Source organism: Apium graveolens, chromosome 5, assembly GCF_009905375.1.
Source record: "Apium graveolens cultivar Ventura chromosome 5, ASM990537v1, whole genome shotgun sequence".
NCBI classification, from domain to species: Eukaryota; Viridiplantae; Streptophyta; class Magnoliopsida; order Apiales; family Apiaceae; genus Apium; species Apium graveolens.
In genome coordinates this window covers 4841778-4858768 of record NC_133651.1, presented here as the reverse complement: position 1 = coordinate 4858768, position 16991 = coordinate 4841778, and the positions used below count along the sequence as shown (strand labels likewise).

Below are 16991 nucleotides of genomic sequence, written 5' to 3'. Positions count from 1 at the left end.
ACGGGGCACGTGTCCATTATAAAATAAAATTTTACATTTTTTTATCATTATTTTTTTTGAAAATATATAACAGTGTCCCCCGCAAATTGAAAAATATAAAGTTGTATTCAGAAAATATGGTCGGTGTCCCGAGCTTAAATCGTGAATCTGCCCCTGCTTAAAACCCTGCACTGTACTAAACATTAACTCTGCAGCTACCAAACACATTCTTTTAAGTTGTATATAAGCTTTAAATATATTTGCAATGAAATAAAAGAGCTACTGGGATAGTCAGAGAAAATGAAGAACCAACTACCAGACAATTACCAACAGGTGAAATTCCAGCAATGCAATATGTTTGTGCATTTTTGATAGGGCTTGAGGTTGAAGAATATAACGGTTCAGGAAAGTGTTTATGAAGAACTAGGACCACATTTCTTTCAAATTCATCTTTCCTGCTGCTCCTAGAAAATTCTATAGGAAGTAACAGTTGAAATTTTATGTTATGTTTCTTTCATGCAATGTTTAGTTTCTATACTAGTGATTTCGTTGTTCAACGGTGTCAACATCGCTTTCTTTACGGGATATCGAAGTTTGAAGTTTATAATCAACAGGGGGTGTAAAACAAATATTTTCTTTATTTTGCTTGAAATGTTGGTGAAATCTTCATAAAATATTCCCATATAAGTTGATTATATTTGAACGGTTTTTCTAGCATGTATGCATGATTTTTCTAGCGTGTGACTTTGCTAAGCGCGAAATCTCATGAGTTTAACTTATTTTGATTGATGGAGTTTTTGTGTATGCAGGATGGTCCATTATTATTAATAAATATGAATCATCAAAATGATCTTGAATTATGAAATTTCGCCTTTAACATGTGCCCTTGAACACACCCTAAAAAATCCGATATTCGAAAAATAATTTATTAATTTTTGCAGGTGTATGTGTGCGGAGTGTGCTAATTATCCATGGCCGGGTTCCATAATGCTAGATGATGGATTTGAATTCTAGGTAAAGGAACACACAGCTGGTGCTTCCACTAATAGGTGAAGTAAATGGAATAAACACCCACACCAATAATAATTGTCTGTGTTTTGGATGCTCTTTTTTGAAACAAACCCTTTAAGAAAACATGATTTTTTTGTGTGTGTAATCTTGATAGCATTGTTTATCATTGTTTCATGAATTATTGGTGGCACACTATTAATTAACTGAGTCCTAAAACATTTTAATATTAATCTATGCTAGATTGCCATCGTTCATGTGATTAGTACATAATGAAATATGTTTGTATGTATCAATGCTAGCTAACTGGGAAATATTACTTTATTTTCATAGCAAAAAAAGAGGGGAAAAGACAAAACTACCCCCTTCATAGACAATAAACATCTCTCGAAATTGATTAATGCAAGAGTAATTTGATCTTTTCATGCGTTTTTTGTTTTGAAAATAAAAAAATTGCCCTGAAAATAATATTTCTCATGCTAATAACGTGGCTCAATTAAAATTTCCAACATAGTCGAAACTAAAAATATATATCAGTTATCAGCTGATAACTCATTCTCGCTCACTCCATAGATTAATGTAAGGGTAATTTGATCTTTTCATGCGGTTTTCTCTGAAAATAAAAAAAATCGCTTTTTATATAATATTTTTTATGCTAATAATGTGGCTAAATTAAAATTTCTAAAATAGTCAAAACTAAAAATATATATCAGTTGTCAACTGATAGCTCGATCAGGTAATAAAAACTTATATTTTCTCGTCCGAAATTAGATTCTTGCCTCACTCCTGAGATGCATTATTTGTCCAGAAATCATATGTTTCTAGTACCATATGATGTGTTTGTTCTTCGTTAGGGTTAATGAGAAGATGGTCCTTTCGCTTTCGTCTTAAGTTATGATTCATTAGGTACTTGCAGATCAGTTGGTTAGCAAAGTAATCAAGATTTAGCAGTGAAGTAGCTGGTTGCAGCCTTGCAGGGTGGGTCAAGACATGAATAATTATGTACTCTCTTCTGTTCCATTAAATTCTATACATTATTTTTTCACACGTTTCTTAATATTACTCTTAAGTATAATTCTATAGAATTTGTTTATAATTTCTTTTAAAACTTGATTTAAAAAAAAATTATGAAATTATATTTTATAAAATCTCAAAATACATGCAAATAGTAAACGTGTATATAAGCTCACGAGGACGAAGGGAATATGAATGCTATCTAAACATCTTCCCCATCTGCCTTGAGAATTGTGCCTGTGGAGTACTAGTATTAAAATAGTGTAGGTTAAAAGGGGTGTCCCAGTTTCTGAAAATGGGTAGTTGCTCTTCTGACGCATGTCATGTGAATGTGGGGTTTACTTGAGGTGTTTTAAAGCCTCTAAAGCAGGTCAATTTTGGAGCCAAGGCTTGCACACTTTTTACTCATGACCATTGCATATATAACACTGGGTTCATGCACCGTTACGCTATCACTCTATCTCTTTCATCTTAGCCCTTAATTCAGTCTCTGTAGGGTCCTTTTCTGGTTCAACACCCTTTGATTTCATCTTGTGCACTTAGCTGACTTTTAACCCCCCCTTCCTGTTCTAGATCTTGAATTGCTCCAAGGGTGATTGATCTACTATTATTGAACTATTAGCTGGACCCTTTGGCCGCTCGATAACTTTAAGTCTTCGTTTAGTATTGTTGTTGCAGAAAATGACATCAGTTTTTTGCTCAAAAACTGACAAAAAGATATTTGGTAAATTCTAAAACATTCGGTATAGAAAAACGATTTTGGTGTAAAAGCTGTTATTAGCAAAATCATGTCTCCCCATGTCTTCCCATATTTTAGGAATAAAAAGCTTGTTTTCGGTTTTTGCGGAAAGTAACTATCAGTTTGATCCTCAAACCTTCTCAAAACATTAATTTTATATATTATATCTCAAAATATGCATAAATTAAAAAAATTACCAAACAGATCTAATTTTACTGACATCACTTTTTCCACCGGCATTTTTTCTCACATCTCATCAGTTTTTAAAGGCACTCTCAAACGGAGCCTAAATCAATTTACGGATAAAAAAGGGACCAATAATCCCGTGACAGAATCCGGAATTCAAAATAACGAGAACTTAAGAAGTTTATCGATAATTTTAGGAAGACAAGTGAAACTTGAAAATTTTCTCGAACTTCTAACGTAAAATTGGAGTACCCGGTGCGGTGAACTCTTGGTTTACTGTTACTACATTCGCTTTTCTTCACGTGATATGGTGGTTTCGAATCTTGTCAAAGACGAGATTTACGGAAACTGTATTTTAGATTACTCCTTTAATTTCCCTTGATCATCCCTGCATAGAATTTATCTTGTGATAGCCTATTAAAGTTTTCCCGTGTAATTGGCGGTGGATGTATATTCAATTCAACTATTCAAGAGCTTCACTTCTAAAAGAAAGCCCAAAGATGAAGAAAAGTGACAGATATTCAACTAAAATATAAATTAAATTAGTATTATATTCAGCACAAAGTGTTATATATAGTTGTATTCCCTTCCACTGACAATCCCATGCCTTGCTATTCATATCAACAGTGCTAATTAGTCCACCTCTTCCAAACCCAAACAACATTTTTTGATCAACTTCCTTAAGAACTTATTAAGATTTTTTTTTTCTCTTAGTAGTTCTTGATTTTATGGATTTTGGGAAAGCATCAGCACAAGATCAAATGGAGATAATGACACTGATAATGCAGCATGATATTGATAAGCTTCCGAGCCAATACTCGCAAAATAATTTCCAAGAAATTTATGATTATGCTGATATCGAATTCTCTGGAGGAAGTTCCAGCAGCAATGAATCCACACCAACACCTGCAGCCTTCCATACTCCATTCATAAACTCCCCCGTTCAGCCACAAAATTTTCATGTACCAGCACAATCCTATAATTCAAGTGAAACAATTATTCAGAAAACGAACTCCATGGAGTCCATGAGGGAAATGATGTTCCGCATGGCCGCAATGCAGCCTATTCAAATAGACCCTGAATCAGTGAAGCCGCCGCAGAGAAGAAATGTGAAGATTTCTAAGGATCCACAGAGCATAGCTGCAAGACAAAGGAGGGAACGAATAAGCGAAAAGATAAGAATTCTGCAGAGACTTGTTCCAGGTGGTACAAAAATGGATACAGCATCAATGCTAGATGAAGCAGTTCATTACATGAAGTTCTTAAAAAAGCAAGTGCAATCATTGGAACGAGCGGCAGTGTCCAACTATAGGCCAATGGGCAATGTCGGATATCCAGGGACTGCTGAGATGAATATGAATTATTCAGCTTTGGCCCGAACTTGCCAGCCTGCAGCTCATATGGTGGGCTCTATGCAGATGCTTAGTTGAGAAGAGTACTCAGAAAAACATATGTGCACCCATGTACTAATAATATATCGATCTTACCTGTAAAGATGACAGTCGAATCTTCCTTGTTTTGTATTACCGGCAATTTTATGAGTGTTTAGACATCCGTTTGAGTCGTTAACAACATTTACCCTTTTCTTAATGGATTTCTTTAACTTGTGTTAAATTTGCAGAGTTTGGTTCTGGTCATTACTCATAACTTATATGTAGCTAAAGAATTCTACATTAGTTTCGTCTATTTAACAAATGCAATTTGTTGGTACTTGTTGTGATGTGATCAGACTCTTTAGATTGCTTATACTATTGCAGCAAAATTATTGCTGCGTATGCTTTCTAAGACATTATAATTAGATAAATCTAGAACTTCATTAGTTTCTTAAGATTTTAGAAGGTTTTTTGGGTTAAAAAGATTTTAGAAGAGTTGATTGCATGACATATTAATGTTACATAAGCTTCTGGTAATTTGTAATGAAGACGTGTAGACCGATCCTGGATCAGCAACTTGAATGTCAGTCGTTTCATGTGACTTTCTTGATCTACTCATGAATCATCAACAATGTTCAGTGTCTGTTTATCAAAGATACATATGTCCCCCGTGAGTATTATATACTGGTTTCCCAGTTGAATGATGTACATTATTTGAAAAGTTGGTTGATTATTCATTGATAAGGCAAATTCCTCAGTTATCTTCCCACCGTGTGTGTATTTCTATAGTTAGATCCATCAACAGGATATATTAGAGCAATCTTTCTCTAAACTTGATTCAATGATCCGCAACTACATTTGAAATTTTTAACATCTGGGAGAAATTTTTTTAGTAAGAAAACAGTTATAGTGATTGTTTTCCACTTCAAAAAATATGCAACAATGTTTTAACATTAAAATTTGTTACTAATAAAGTGAAATTGATTATAAAATGATCAATATATACAGGAAAAAGTGTTAATTTGAGTGATAATTAACATATATTTGCTTGTTAAGAGCATCTCCAATGGGGTTGGCTATAATTGTTGTCTAAATTAAAACGGTAAGATATTATGTAAAATTTGCTGAACCTGGAAGACATTTTGTTTCGATAGTATTGATTATATTGGTTGGTTATAATTTAAAAATAGTATGTTATTAATATTTTAGATTGTTATAAATAGAATATATCACTTTAATATGATAATAACTGATGTGTAACTTTCTACGGATTTCTTACTGATGTGTAATTTTTCTACGGATTTCTTACAGGCCTGTAGTGGATTGACAAATATAGTCATCTATCAACAAATATAGTCATCTATAAGAGGTTGACTATAATTATAGAAAAGGGGTGGGTATGATTGGAGTGTGATTTTTTAAAGAGATTGACTATATTTTTTTATTTTTGGTGCGTCAACTCACTTTTTAGCTAATGGCTCTTCATGGTTGGAGATGATCTTAATATACAGCAGTAATATGTAAATTTAAAATGTGCTAACAGAATTAATTATAAGATAAATATAGAAGGTATATTATAAATTATAATCATTGCACTCCTGCTCCACTCTTCTCAAACCAAGTTCATTGCATCTCTGAATTCTTTCGAGTTAGCTGATCGTATGACAATAACGTTTTCCATCAATTAGGCAATATTTCCCTACAACAGAATAAAGATATTGATGCAGCAGAAGGGGTCTGTCTCTTAATTAGTTAACAAAGTCTTGCAAAATGTTCAACATGAAGTCTTAATTAATCAAACACAACTAGTTCATAGGGTGGTAATTAAACGTCGAAGCTGATTATCTACAACAAGAAGAGACTACTGCAATCAAACTGTCGTGACAAGTGATAATGGTGAATTGTTTACTGCAGATCTTCTTGCATTGCAGGATAAAGTAAAGAATATCGGTGCAAGTGAGGTGGCTCCAGAAGATGCATTTATATCTAAGAAGAATGGAGAAAGAGGGAACTGATCATACTGCATTATGGAGAAGCTCTAAGATTAAGACATCGCGATGCTACGTGTGGGTACGTGCTACATTGATAGGAAAATTGGTTGGAAGTTAGGAGTATTGGAGTAGATACTGGCATATTTTAGACCAGATTCAGAATGTATCTCCACCAACAATCTGTTCCCTTATGCAAGGTGGGATGTACTAACATTTTTGACGTTTAATTTAATTTTAAGGAAAAATGAGAGAAAGAAAGGGCGGAGAAAAAGACAAGACCATGAAAACCAGCATTATCAACTCAATAATTTATACCAGAAGGACATATTCAAAATAGATTTAATGGTTATGCAAATTAAACTCAGGACTTTGTTAGGCTAGTCACTAGTGCATTGCCATTGACTTCTTATGATATTGTTCATGTTTATATCATGCTGGCCACTCATATACATATATTCAATCTAAATAGTCATGTAAACTTCAAAATTGCCTTTTGTTCTATGCGAAAATTAGTTCTCTGTGGAACTAGTTAACGAACAGAAAAAATTTAAGTTATGTGATCAGGTATGCTCAGCGATCTGGTTTGTGCTACTAGACATCATTTCTTAACTTGCTCAACAATTTATAAATTATATTAAAAATTTATTAAGTTACATTAAATTAAGTAAAATAATTTATATTTATTTTTAATTTTAAAAAAACTACTAACTACAAAGTAAACTATTAACACGAATTGACTTCTAATATCATTATTTTCTATAGCATTATTTTAAAAATAATTAAGTAACAACAAATGACTTTAGTAACATTTATTAACTTTTAAAATAAAAATTATTGATTTAACGATCGTATTTGTTACTGTCCATCACAACGTTTATTTACTTTAAATTAAAAAACATATTTTAACAATAACAAAATGGATAAACCTTATTTATTTATAATTATATTAAAAATTTATTAAGTTACGTTAAATTAAGTAAAATAACATATATATACTTTTATTTTGAAAAAGTACTAACTACAAAGTAAACTATTAACAAAAATTGACTTCTATTCTCTGTAAATTTTATTTTCTATAGCAATATTTTAAAAATAATTAGGTAACAGCAAATGACTTTATAAACATTTATTAACTTTTAAACTAAAAATTATTGATTTAACGATCGTATTTGTTACTGTCTATCACAACGTTTATTTACTTTAAATTAAAAAACAAATTTTAACAGTAACATATTTATGGGCTGTATTTAGATTATATTAAGTAATATTAAATTAATTTTAATAACATATATTTACTTTTATTTTATAAATTAATTTTTATCGATAATCAAGTAATATTAAATAAACTATATTGGAAAGGCTAATTATAAGATAATTATCAAATTATATTAATTAATATTAAATTATCTAAAGAACAGATATTTGGTTCATAAGATAGAGATATAATTCGTTTCACAAAAGTAAAACTAACATGTTAGATTTCTATATCAAGTAAAATAATGCAAAACTAGAATTATAGTGAAAAATTTCATAACTGATTTGATTTTTTTTAACCGCATAACTATTTTTTGCAAGTAACAATTTAATATATGATATTAATATATTAATTTTAATTCATGTTTCGCATGGATTATGAATAATTTTCTACAAATATTAATTCGATATTTTTAGTCTCGGACCCGTGTTTCGCACGGGTTATCAACTATTGATACTAATAAGCGTCCAAAATCTTGGTACTCACTAGAAAGTTATACAACCATTTTTAAAATTTTATGTAATAAAATCTCAAATGACAGAAATTAACTTCTACTCTCTGTAAATTTTATTTCCCTTCAATTTTTATTTGTTGCTCAACATTCAAGCGTCGGTTTACTTTAAAATAATCGTATTAGTTTGTTAATATGTCATATTTATATAAGTAATTAGGTGTATGTAAAACTGGAACTATACCGTGAAATTTTAGAATTACACTTAACTTCAATTTTTTAACTACATATTTTAACAATATTTTATATATTATATTTAGATCAGTATTTTGCATGAATTATGAATTTCAGTTTTATATAAATAATAATGTGATATTATTATTTTTAATTTTGAATAATGTAATTGATAATCCCAGATCACCCCGGGACCTTCTCCTTGTAAGGCCCGACCTCGAACTCCTATTAGGCTGTGGCGATGGCCGTGTGCGGTGTAGCTGTAGGGTGGGAACCTACAAAACAGAACCGGAGGGGGGTAGCGTCCCCGCGGCACCTCCGGCGTGAGGATGAGAAAGGGTTTGGAGGAGAAGAAGGGCAAAGTTGGAATTATACAGATATGTTTGTGAGGAGTACGTGTGTGCAGGTAAAAATATGTGTAAGAGAGAGAGTATAAAAGCTTTTTTAACCTTCCTTCTGTTCTACCTTTTATAGGCCTCCTACTAGGGTTTAGGGGTTTGTTCCTTTTCATCTGGACCGTAGGTTGGCCTTTTGGACTGTAGGGCATCTGGACGCCTGGGATGCGTCAGAGTACTATCAGATCTGGACCGTAAGAACGTTCTGGATTCCGGGTGCCTGGAAGGTGGTGATGTTGCCACGTGTCCTGGGCTCCCCAAGGTCAACGCTGAATCCGTCAGAGTACTATCGGATCTGGACCGTAGGAACGTTCTGGATCCCGGGAACGTGGACGGTGGTGATGCCGCCACGTGTCCTGGGGTCTTATGATTGGGCCCTGGGCCTCTCCAATTGGGCCTGACTTATTATGGGCTATCATTTGCCCCCCACTCCCTTATGCGGGTTTATCCGGATGGGGGAGTAGAGTAATTGCCCTTGTGCCGCGGCGCCTTTGCAAAATTGTGGGGGTTGTTTGATTTGCTGCCCCCCAAACCCCGGGGTCAAATGGGGATGAGACTTCGGGGTTAGCTTGGTTAGTCATTTGATTCTAGTTCAAGGTGGGGTTCCTTGAAATACTTTGGAAAATTTTGGGGGTTTGCTTTATTCCCCCCTAAGCCCGGGGTCACGTGGGGATGAGACTCCGGGGTTGACTTGGTTAGTCATTTGATTCTAGTTCAAGGTGGGGTTCCTTGAAATACTTTGGAAAATTTTGGGGGTTTGCTTTATTCCCCCCTAAGCCCGGGGTCACGTGGGGATGAGACTCCGGGGTTGACTTGGTTAGTCATTTGATTCTAGTTCAAGGTGGGGTTCCTTGAAATACTTTGGAAAATTTTGGGGGTTTGCTTTATTCCCCCCTAAGCCCGGGGTCACGTGGGGATGAGACTCCGGGGTTGACTTGGTTAGTCATTTGATTCTAGTTCAAGGTGGGGTTCCTTGAAATACTTTGGAAAATTTTGGGGGTTTGCTTTATTCCCCCCTAAGCCCGGGGTCACGTGGGGATGAGACTCCGGGGTTGACTTGGTTAGTCATTTTAAGTTCGAATTTTGGGCACGGTTTGGTGGGCAAGTACACTCCTGACATTTGATTTAACTGGACTCTGAAAAGCTGTCGCTGCAAACCCGAGATGCCAGGCGGCTGTTGGGATTCCAGCCGGGGTCAGAGATATACACTTGTTATGCGTATCTTTTGAGTGTACAGTTTTTTGCTTCCCCCCTTTTTTTTGCCTAAAAAGACGCGCCCACGTAATGATTACGTGACGGTTCATGTAATAACTGCTGTGCAGTTACTTTTTGGGGCTAATTGGGTTCTGCCACGTGGCCCCGACGGTTCCCTTAATCACAAAGCCGTTCATCTCTTCTCTCTACCCTCTATAAATACTTGCCTCTTCTCTCCATTTTTATTTTACGCAAACACTTCCACAGAGAGAGCCAAGAGAGATTTTTCAGAGATTTTTCGGGGCATTTCTTGTTGAAGCCACATTTCTTTCTCCTGCCCATTTGTAAGTATCTCGATTATTTTGCTTCCTTTTTCACTTTTTCCTTATGTTTTTGTGATGCATGTAGTTATTTTGCGCGAGTTTTTGCTTCGCCACTTTGTATTTTTTGCTCGTATTTCATGACCGCCTTGATGTTTTAGCCTCGAATCTTTGTAATGTAGTTTTTGCGTAGCTTTTCCAATGGCTTTGTGTCTCATTTGTGTGAATAGCATGGATTTTTGTAGTTTTGTATGCGAATAAGTGGGTTTTTGTAGTGTAAATAGTTGTAGAGCCCGGGGTGTGTTCTTGATATCTGCTTTTTGTTGTATATGTATGTATATGCTGCAGATCTTGTTTTTGGGGTAAGATACGTTCATGATTTGTTTCTAAACTTGTTCTGTTTTTTTTTTTTTTTTTTGTTTTGTTGTTTGGTTCGGGTTTGGCATTGACTCCGGGGTGCGTTTTGATAGGCACGTGTAGTATATGCCAGGTAGTCGTTTTAAGCGTATTGCTACTCTTAGGAATCGGTATTCCGAGCGTCCTGTCGGGTTAGGTGAACTTAACTCTTTCTACCCCTCTTCCTCTTCCAGCTGTAGTTCAGTAGAAATGCCTCCCCGGGTTGACCCGCCTCAACGAGTTTTGGCTCAGACCCTAGTATTAGGTCCCGGGGGTACTTTATCGAATCCGGATGGGTCGTGGGAGGATGTAGATGAATATTTTGTCCAGTGCCGAGTGAACCCCAAACCCCTGAGCTTTTATTACAGAGATTTATCCGAGGCATATGGGGGCCCGGATGGTTTGGGAGGCCGGGAGCCTTATAATGAGGATGAGATGGATAGGAAGTTCTTTACCGCCCCGGGTACTAGGTATGAGTGTGGGGCGGTTCATAGAGAGGTTCAGGAGAAATACACAGACGCCGAGGTAGATGGTGCCCTTAGGCTTGCCTTTAACCTTGATGACGCCTACCAGTGGAGATGGCCTGAGGAGCATGAAAGGGTATACCACCGACCGGAGGGGGGATGGGTTGGAATTCCACTTGAGCATCTCCGGGGCATGCGCCTTGGACTACATCAGTTCACCAAATCCTTATGTCGGGATGTTTATGGTATCCCTTTCACTCAGCTGGCCCCGAACTCGGTGAAATGGATCAGTTGGTTTTTAGCTTGCTGTCATGCCAAAAGTTACCTCCCCACCTTCAAACTTTTTCATCATATTTTTAAAATTAAGAGATCCACCGCTCGGCCGATTTACGAGTTCATGTTTAGGATAGAGGATTGTGGGTATCCCTCTGATAAGATGGTGCTCCCGGTTAGTATGTTGACGTCGCTTAAGGGATGGCACCGGGAGTTCATTTTTGTCCGGGGTGGGGATCTGGAGTTCATGCCACTCCATAAACTTGAGATTAAAACAGATAGGTTTCCGGTCCAGCGGCTCGGGCAAGCAGCTCTCGCGATGGTTTATGCCTTCTGTGGGGCACTTGGGACGCAGTGGACCCGGGACTATTTTACTAGCAATGAGAACATGCATGCTGCCGGATGTAAGTCTATTGCCTTTGCTTTATTTTGATACTGTATCTGTTTATTGATTGCTTGTATCCGGGACTGATTTCTTGCTGTTCTCCTTTTCAGGCATTCCGAAGTTGATTCCCTATCCCCCCAACATGTCTGCCCAACTTAAAGATCTGTCGGCCAAGCTGCGAAGGATTGGGGGAATGACTAGCGTGGATGTTGGGAAGAAGAAGGTTGGAGAGGGTGATGATGCGGCCCGGAAGGCGGCGCCGTCTCGCCCGGGGAGGACGACAATCGTGATCGATGAGCCCCGGTCCGAAGACGTGCAGCAGGGGGATGTGATAAGAGTTCCAATGCCTCGAAAGAGGAAAGGTGTCCCTGCGAGTTCCGGGGATAAAAGTGGCGATGTTTCTGAGGGCCCGGTTTCGAAGAAAGCTGCTATTGATCTGGCTCCGGACACTCCGGAGACTCTGAAGGCCTTGCTTGCTAGTTTTACCCCGGATGTTCGCCGGAGGGAGTTGTTCGAGAATTATGCCAGTACGGCGGAGAGGAAGAAATACAGGAAGGAGCCCCTTGATGACTTCCTGGTCGGGCTTCAGGAGGACATCACTGCTGTAAGCATTTTTCTTGTTCTCTTCTTGTACTCTTGTTTTTGTGTTGCCTAATCATGACTTTTAATGTTCAGGCTAACTCCCGGGTTGCTGGACTGGTTTGCATAACCCGGAGCCTTCAGGCGAAGGCTGATGCTGCCGAGGTCTACCAGACTGAATCCGAGCGGCTGTCCCGGGAGATTCGGGAGTTGAAGGAGGCGAGTGCAAGGGAGGCTGCTGCTCATAAGAAGATTTTGGACGAGATCCGGGAGAGGCAGGACCGGGCTGAGGCTTCTGTTCGGGAGATGAGGGCTGAAAATCAGAAGTTGAAGGACGATCTTGCCGCCCGGCCCACTCCCGAGAAGGTTCTGGCAGGGTTCCGGGGTACTCCCGCGTACTTCGAAGAGCTGAATGACAAAGCGCTGGAGAAGATCCAGATCTGCTGGAATGTTGCTTCGAAGTATCTTGGCGAAGAGCCTCATGGTACAATAGACGTCTTCTTGGAGAAGTATATAGAAGAGGAGACCCGGTTGGAGCAGGAAAAAGAAGCTATTCGGGCAATGGATTCCGGTGTTGGGACGTCCAGCAATGTTCCCTCCTTCTACGGGTCGCCACTTGCTGAACAGCCTCCCATACCAGAGGGCAATCCGGAGCAGCCTCCTTCGCCTCCCGCCGACTCTGCCGCTGAAGCTTAAAGATTCTGCCATGTCTTGGCATGTAATTTTATTTCCTTATTTTTAGCTTAAGTTATTCCGAACTAAGCCTTTTTGCTTTTTAGACGATTGTAATTTGAATCTTGGTTTGCCCCCCGGGGTGTGTTTTCCCGGGGTAGTTTAATGTTATTATGCTCTGTTTCCTTCATATTGATTCGCATGTTTTAGAGCTTCAGACTTGGACACATGGGCTGTGTTTTAGTGGACCCCGGGATGGGGTAAAATTTTAACTTTACTAACGTTTTATGAATACTCATGTGGCTGAGCTTTTATAGGACCCCGAGCAGGGGTAATTACGTTTAACTCCTGGGTTGGGTTTTTATAGGTCCCCGGGCAGGGGTGAATCTCCATTTGATAGAAAATTTTTAAAGTACACATGGGCTGTGCTTTTGCAGACCCCGGGTTGGGGTAACAACATTTAACTTTGAGAATTTTTATAAGTACTCATGGGTTGAGCTTTTATAGGACCCCGGGCAGGGGTAATTACGTTTAACTCCTGGGTTGGGTTTTTATAGGTCCCCGGGCAGGGGTGAATCTCCATTTGATAGAAAATTTTTAAAGTACACATGGGCTGTGCTTTTGCAGACCCCGGGTTGGGGTAACAACATTTAACTTTGAGAATTTTTATAAGTACTCATGGGTTGAGCTTTTATAGGACCCCGGGCAGGGGTAATTACGTTTAACTCCTGGGTTGGGTTTTTATAGGTCCCCGGGCAGGGGTGAATCTCCATTTGATAGAAAATTTTTAAAGTACACATGGGCTGTGCTTTTGCAGACCCCGGGTTGGGGTAACAACATTTAACTTTGAGAATTTTTATAAGTACTCATGGGTTGAGCTTTTATAGGACCCCGGGCAGGGGTAAATCTCCATTTGATAGAAATTTTTAAAGTACACATGGGCTGTGCTTATTTAAATTTGATGGCAAATAGCGGAGCAACGTAATGAAATTGATTCAAGCTATGGAACGCTTAAAGCAGAGTTTTTCATTCATATTGAAAGCAAAAATTACATTCTGGGGTGGATGAGGACAGTGCTTACATCAAAATGTCATAATATAAATGTAGATGTGTTTCCCGGGTGTGCACCTTTTCCTTATTGGTAGAATTTCCTTAGGCGGGTTCCATGCCAGGTGTTGGGGACCTCGGTTCCACTGAGGTAGCTTAGCTTGTAAGTTCCTGGACGGATCACTTCTTTGACTATATAGGGGCCTTCCCAGTTTGGCTGTAGCTTTCCCTGGTTAGTTGGGTCCGAGGCTTCAGTGTCCCGGAGTACTAGATCTCCTGCCATATATTCCCGTATTCTGGCTTTCTTCGCAAAGTAAAGCTTTGTTTTTTCCTTGTAGCTTTCCATTTTTTCTACGGCCCGATCTCTTACCTCGTCCAGGAGTTCGAGGTTGGTCCTGAGGCCTTCTATGTTGGAGACCTCGTCAAAGTTGGTCACTCTGTGAGAAGGGGATCCGGCCTCTATCGGTAACCGGGCTTCAGTACCGTAGGCAAGCTTGAACGGAGTCTCCCCGGTTCCCGTCCGGGGGGTAGTTCTGTATGACCATAGAACCTTCGGGAGTTCTTCCGGCCAGTTCTTTTTAGAGTCTTCCAATCTCTTTTCCAGGCCTCGGAGTATAATTCTGTTTGTGACCTCGACTTGTCCATTCCCTTGTGGATGGGCAACAGATGCTTTTTTGTGTCTGATCCCGAGTTCTTTTAGATAGGTTTCAAAATCTGAACCCACGAACTGCGGGCCATTGTCCGAGATTAAGACCATCGGGATCCCGAACCTCATTACAATCGTGTCTACAAACTTGATGCAATCTTGTTGGTTAATGGTTCTCATAGCCTTGGCCTCCGCCCACTTAGTCATATAATCTATTGCTACTAGGACATAACGGAGATCTCCTTTCGCTCGAGGGAAAGGACCCATGATGTCAATTCCCCAGACAGCGAATGGGATTGGTGAGAGAACGGATCCCGGGAGGCTTGACCCCTGCTTTGGTACGTTGCTGAACTTCTGGCACTTACTGCATTTTTTGACATAGGCGCATGAATCAGCGTGGATTGTTGGCCAGTAATAGCCTTGTCTGATGACTTTGTAGGCTAGAGCTTTAGCCGCTAGGTGATCCCCGCAGATCCCTTCATGAACTTCCCGGAGGCAGTAATGCGCTTCCTCCGGATCAACGCACTTTAGAGTTGGTGCAGAGAAAGTTCTCCGGTATAACTGATTGTTTTCCAGAAAGAAGCGTGCAGCCTTATACTTGAGGTACCGGGCTTTGTTCTGATCTTCCGGCAGGGTACCGTCCTCGAGGTAGGCTATGTAGGGCGTCATCCAATTCTCCGGGCTGCTAACACAAAATACTTCTTGTCTATCGGTGCTGGGGGCTCTGAGTTCCTCGAAGTAAACCGAACTGCTTAGATCTGAAGTATTCTGGACGAGCTTGGACAGCTCGTCTGCTTTCGCATTTTCCTCTCTGTTTATCTGCAAGATGGTCGAGTCCGGGATGGTTTCCAGGATTGCTCTAACCATTTCCTGATATCGGGCCAATTTAGGATCTTTTGCGACATATTCACCCTTGGTTTGTCTTACCACGATCTGAGAATCGCTGTAGGTTGTTAACCTCTTTACTCCAAGGGATTTGGCTAGCCTAAGCCCGGAGAGTAGGGCTTCATATTCAGCCTGGTTGTTTGTTGCTTTGAAGGCGAAGGTGATGGCCTGCTGAATTACGAATCCATCCGGGCTGGAGAGGATCAGACCAGCTCCGCACCTTTCGGCTGTGGCCGAGCCATCGACATATAGCGTCCAAAGATCCCGGTTGTTAGACTCTTTTTTATCTTTGGAACTGGTTTCCGGCGTTTCGGGGGTTTCTGGGAAAGTGCATTCCATGACAAACTCGGCCAACGCCTGGGCTTTTATGGTTGTCCTCGGGATGAATTTGATGTTGAATTGGCTCAATTCAATTGCCCAATTGACTAATCTTCCGGAGGCGTCCGGTTTGTGGATGATTTTGCGAAGTGGTTGATTGGTGATTACTCTGATTTCCCTGCCTTGGAAGTATTGTCTTAGCTTTCTGCTCGAGTGCACGAGGGCCAGTGTGAATTTTTCCAGGTTGGGGTACCGGGTTTCAGCGTCTTTCAGGACTTGGCTCGCATAATATACCGGGGTCTGTGTGCCATTTTCCTCCCTGATGAGTGCAGAGGATACTGCTCTCTCCCCGGCTGCGATGTATAGGTAAAGGGGCTCCCCGGGCTTTGCTTTTGATAAAATAGGCGGGTTCATCAGATGCCGCTTTACTTCCTCAAACGTTGTTTGACAGTCCTGGGTCCATTCGATTAGCTTTTTGTTCTGGGCTCCTTTTAACAGCTCAAAGAACGGTAAGCATTTCTCTGCCAGCTTTGGGATAAATCTCCGAAGTGCCGCTAGGCATCCTGAGAGCTTTTGGATGTCTTTTTGAGTTCGGGGAACTGTCATTTCCATTATAGCTTTGATCTTCTCCGGGTTGGCCTCTATTCCTCTCTCGCTGACTAGAAAGCCTAAAAACTTCCCGGAAGGGACCCCGAACGTGCATTTTTCCGGATTCAGCTTCATGTTGTATTTTCTCAAGTTTTCGAAACACTCCCGAAGGTCCTGGATGTGCTCTGAGGTTGTGACTGACTTGGCGATCATGTCATCAACATAAGATTCCATGTTCCTGCCCAGTTGCTCTTTAAAGATGGTATTCATCATTTTTTGGTATGTTGCCCCGGCGTTGATTAACCCAAACGGCATCATAACAAAAGCGTAGACGGCCCGGTGTGTGATGAATGCCGTTTTTGCAATATCTGCCGGATTCATCTTGACCTGGTTATAACCCGAGAAGGCATCCATAAAACTTAACATGACATGGCCCGAGGTCGCGTCTATCAGCTGGTCTATATTGGGCAGGGGGTAAGAGTTTTTAGGACATGCTGAATTGAGGTTTGTATAATCCACGCACATTCGCCACTTGCCGTTGGGTTTTTTGACCAGCACAACGTTTGCTAGCCAGTCCGGATATTTAATTTCACAGATTA

General features: G+C 39.6%; 2 protein-coding genes across 2 annotated transcripts; both read left to right on the top strand.

Moving 5' to 3' along the window:
• The first annotated feature begins 3465 nt into the window (after positions 1-3465).
• Positions 3466-4550, top strand: LOC141661366 (transcription factor LATE FLOWERING-like). The gene has a single exon (XM_074468361.1). It carries the CDS (start codon positions 3655-3657, stop codon positions 4354-4356), a length of 702 nt encoding a protein of 233 aa, XP_074324462.1. The 5' UTR covers positions 3466-3654; the 3' UTR covers positions 4357-4550.
• A 4196-nt stretch (positions 4551-8746) lies between these two features.
• LOC141662057 (uncharacterized) lies at positions 8747-13098 on the top strand. The gene is made up of 3 exons (XM_074469110.1): positions 8747-11676; positions 11768-12261; positions 12333-13098. Exons 1-3 carry the CDS (start codon positions 10623-10625, stop codon positions 12930-12932), a joined length of 2148 nt encoding a protein of 715 aa, XP_074325211.1. The 5' UTR covers positions 8747-10622; the 3' UTR covers positions 12933-13098.
• The last annotated feature ends 3893 nt before the right edge of the window (positions 13099-16991 follow it).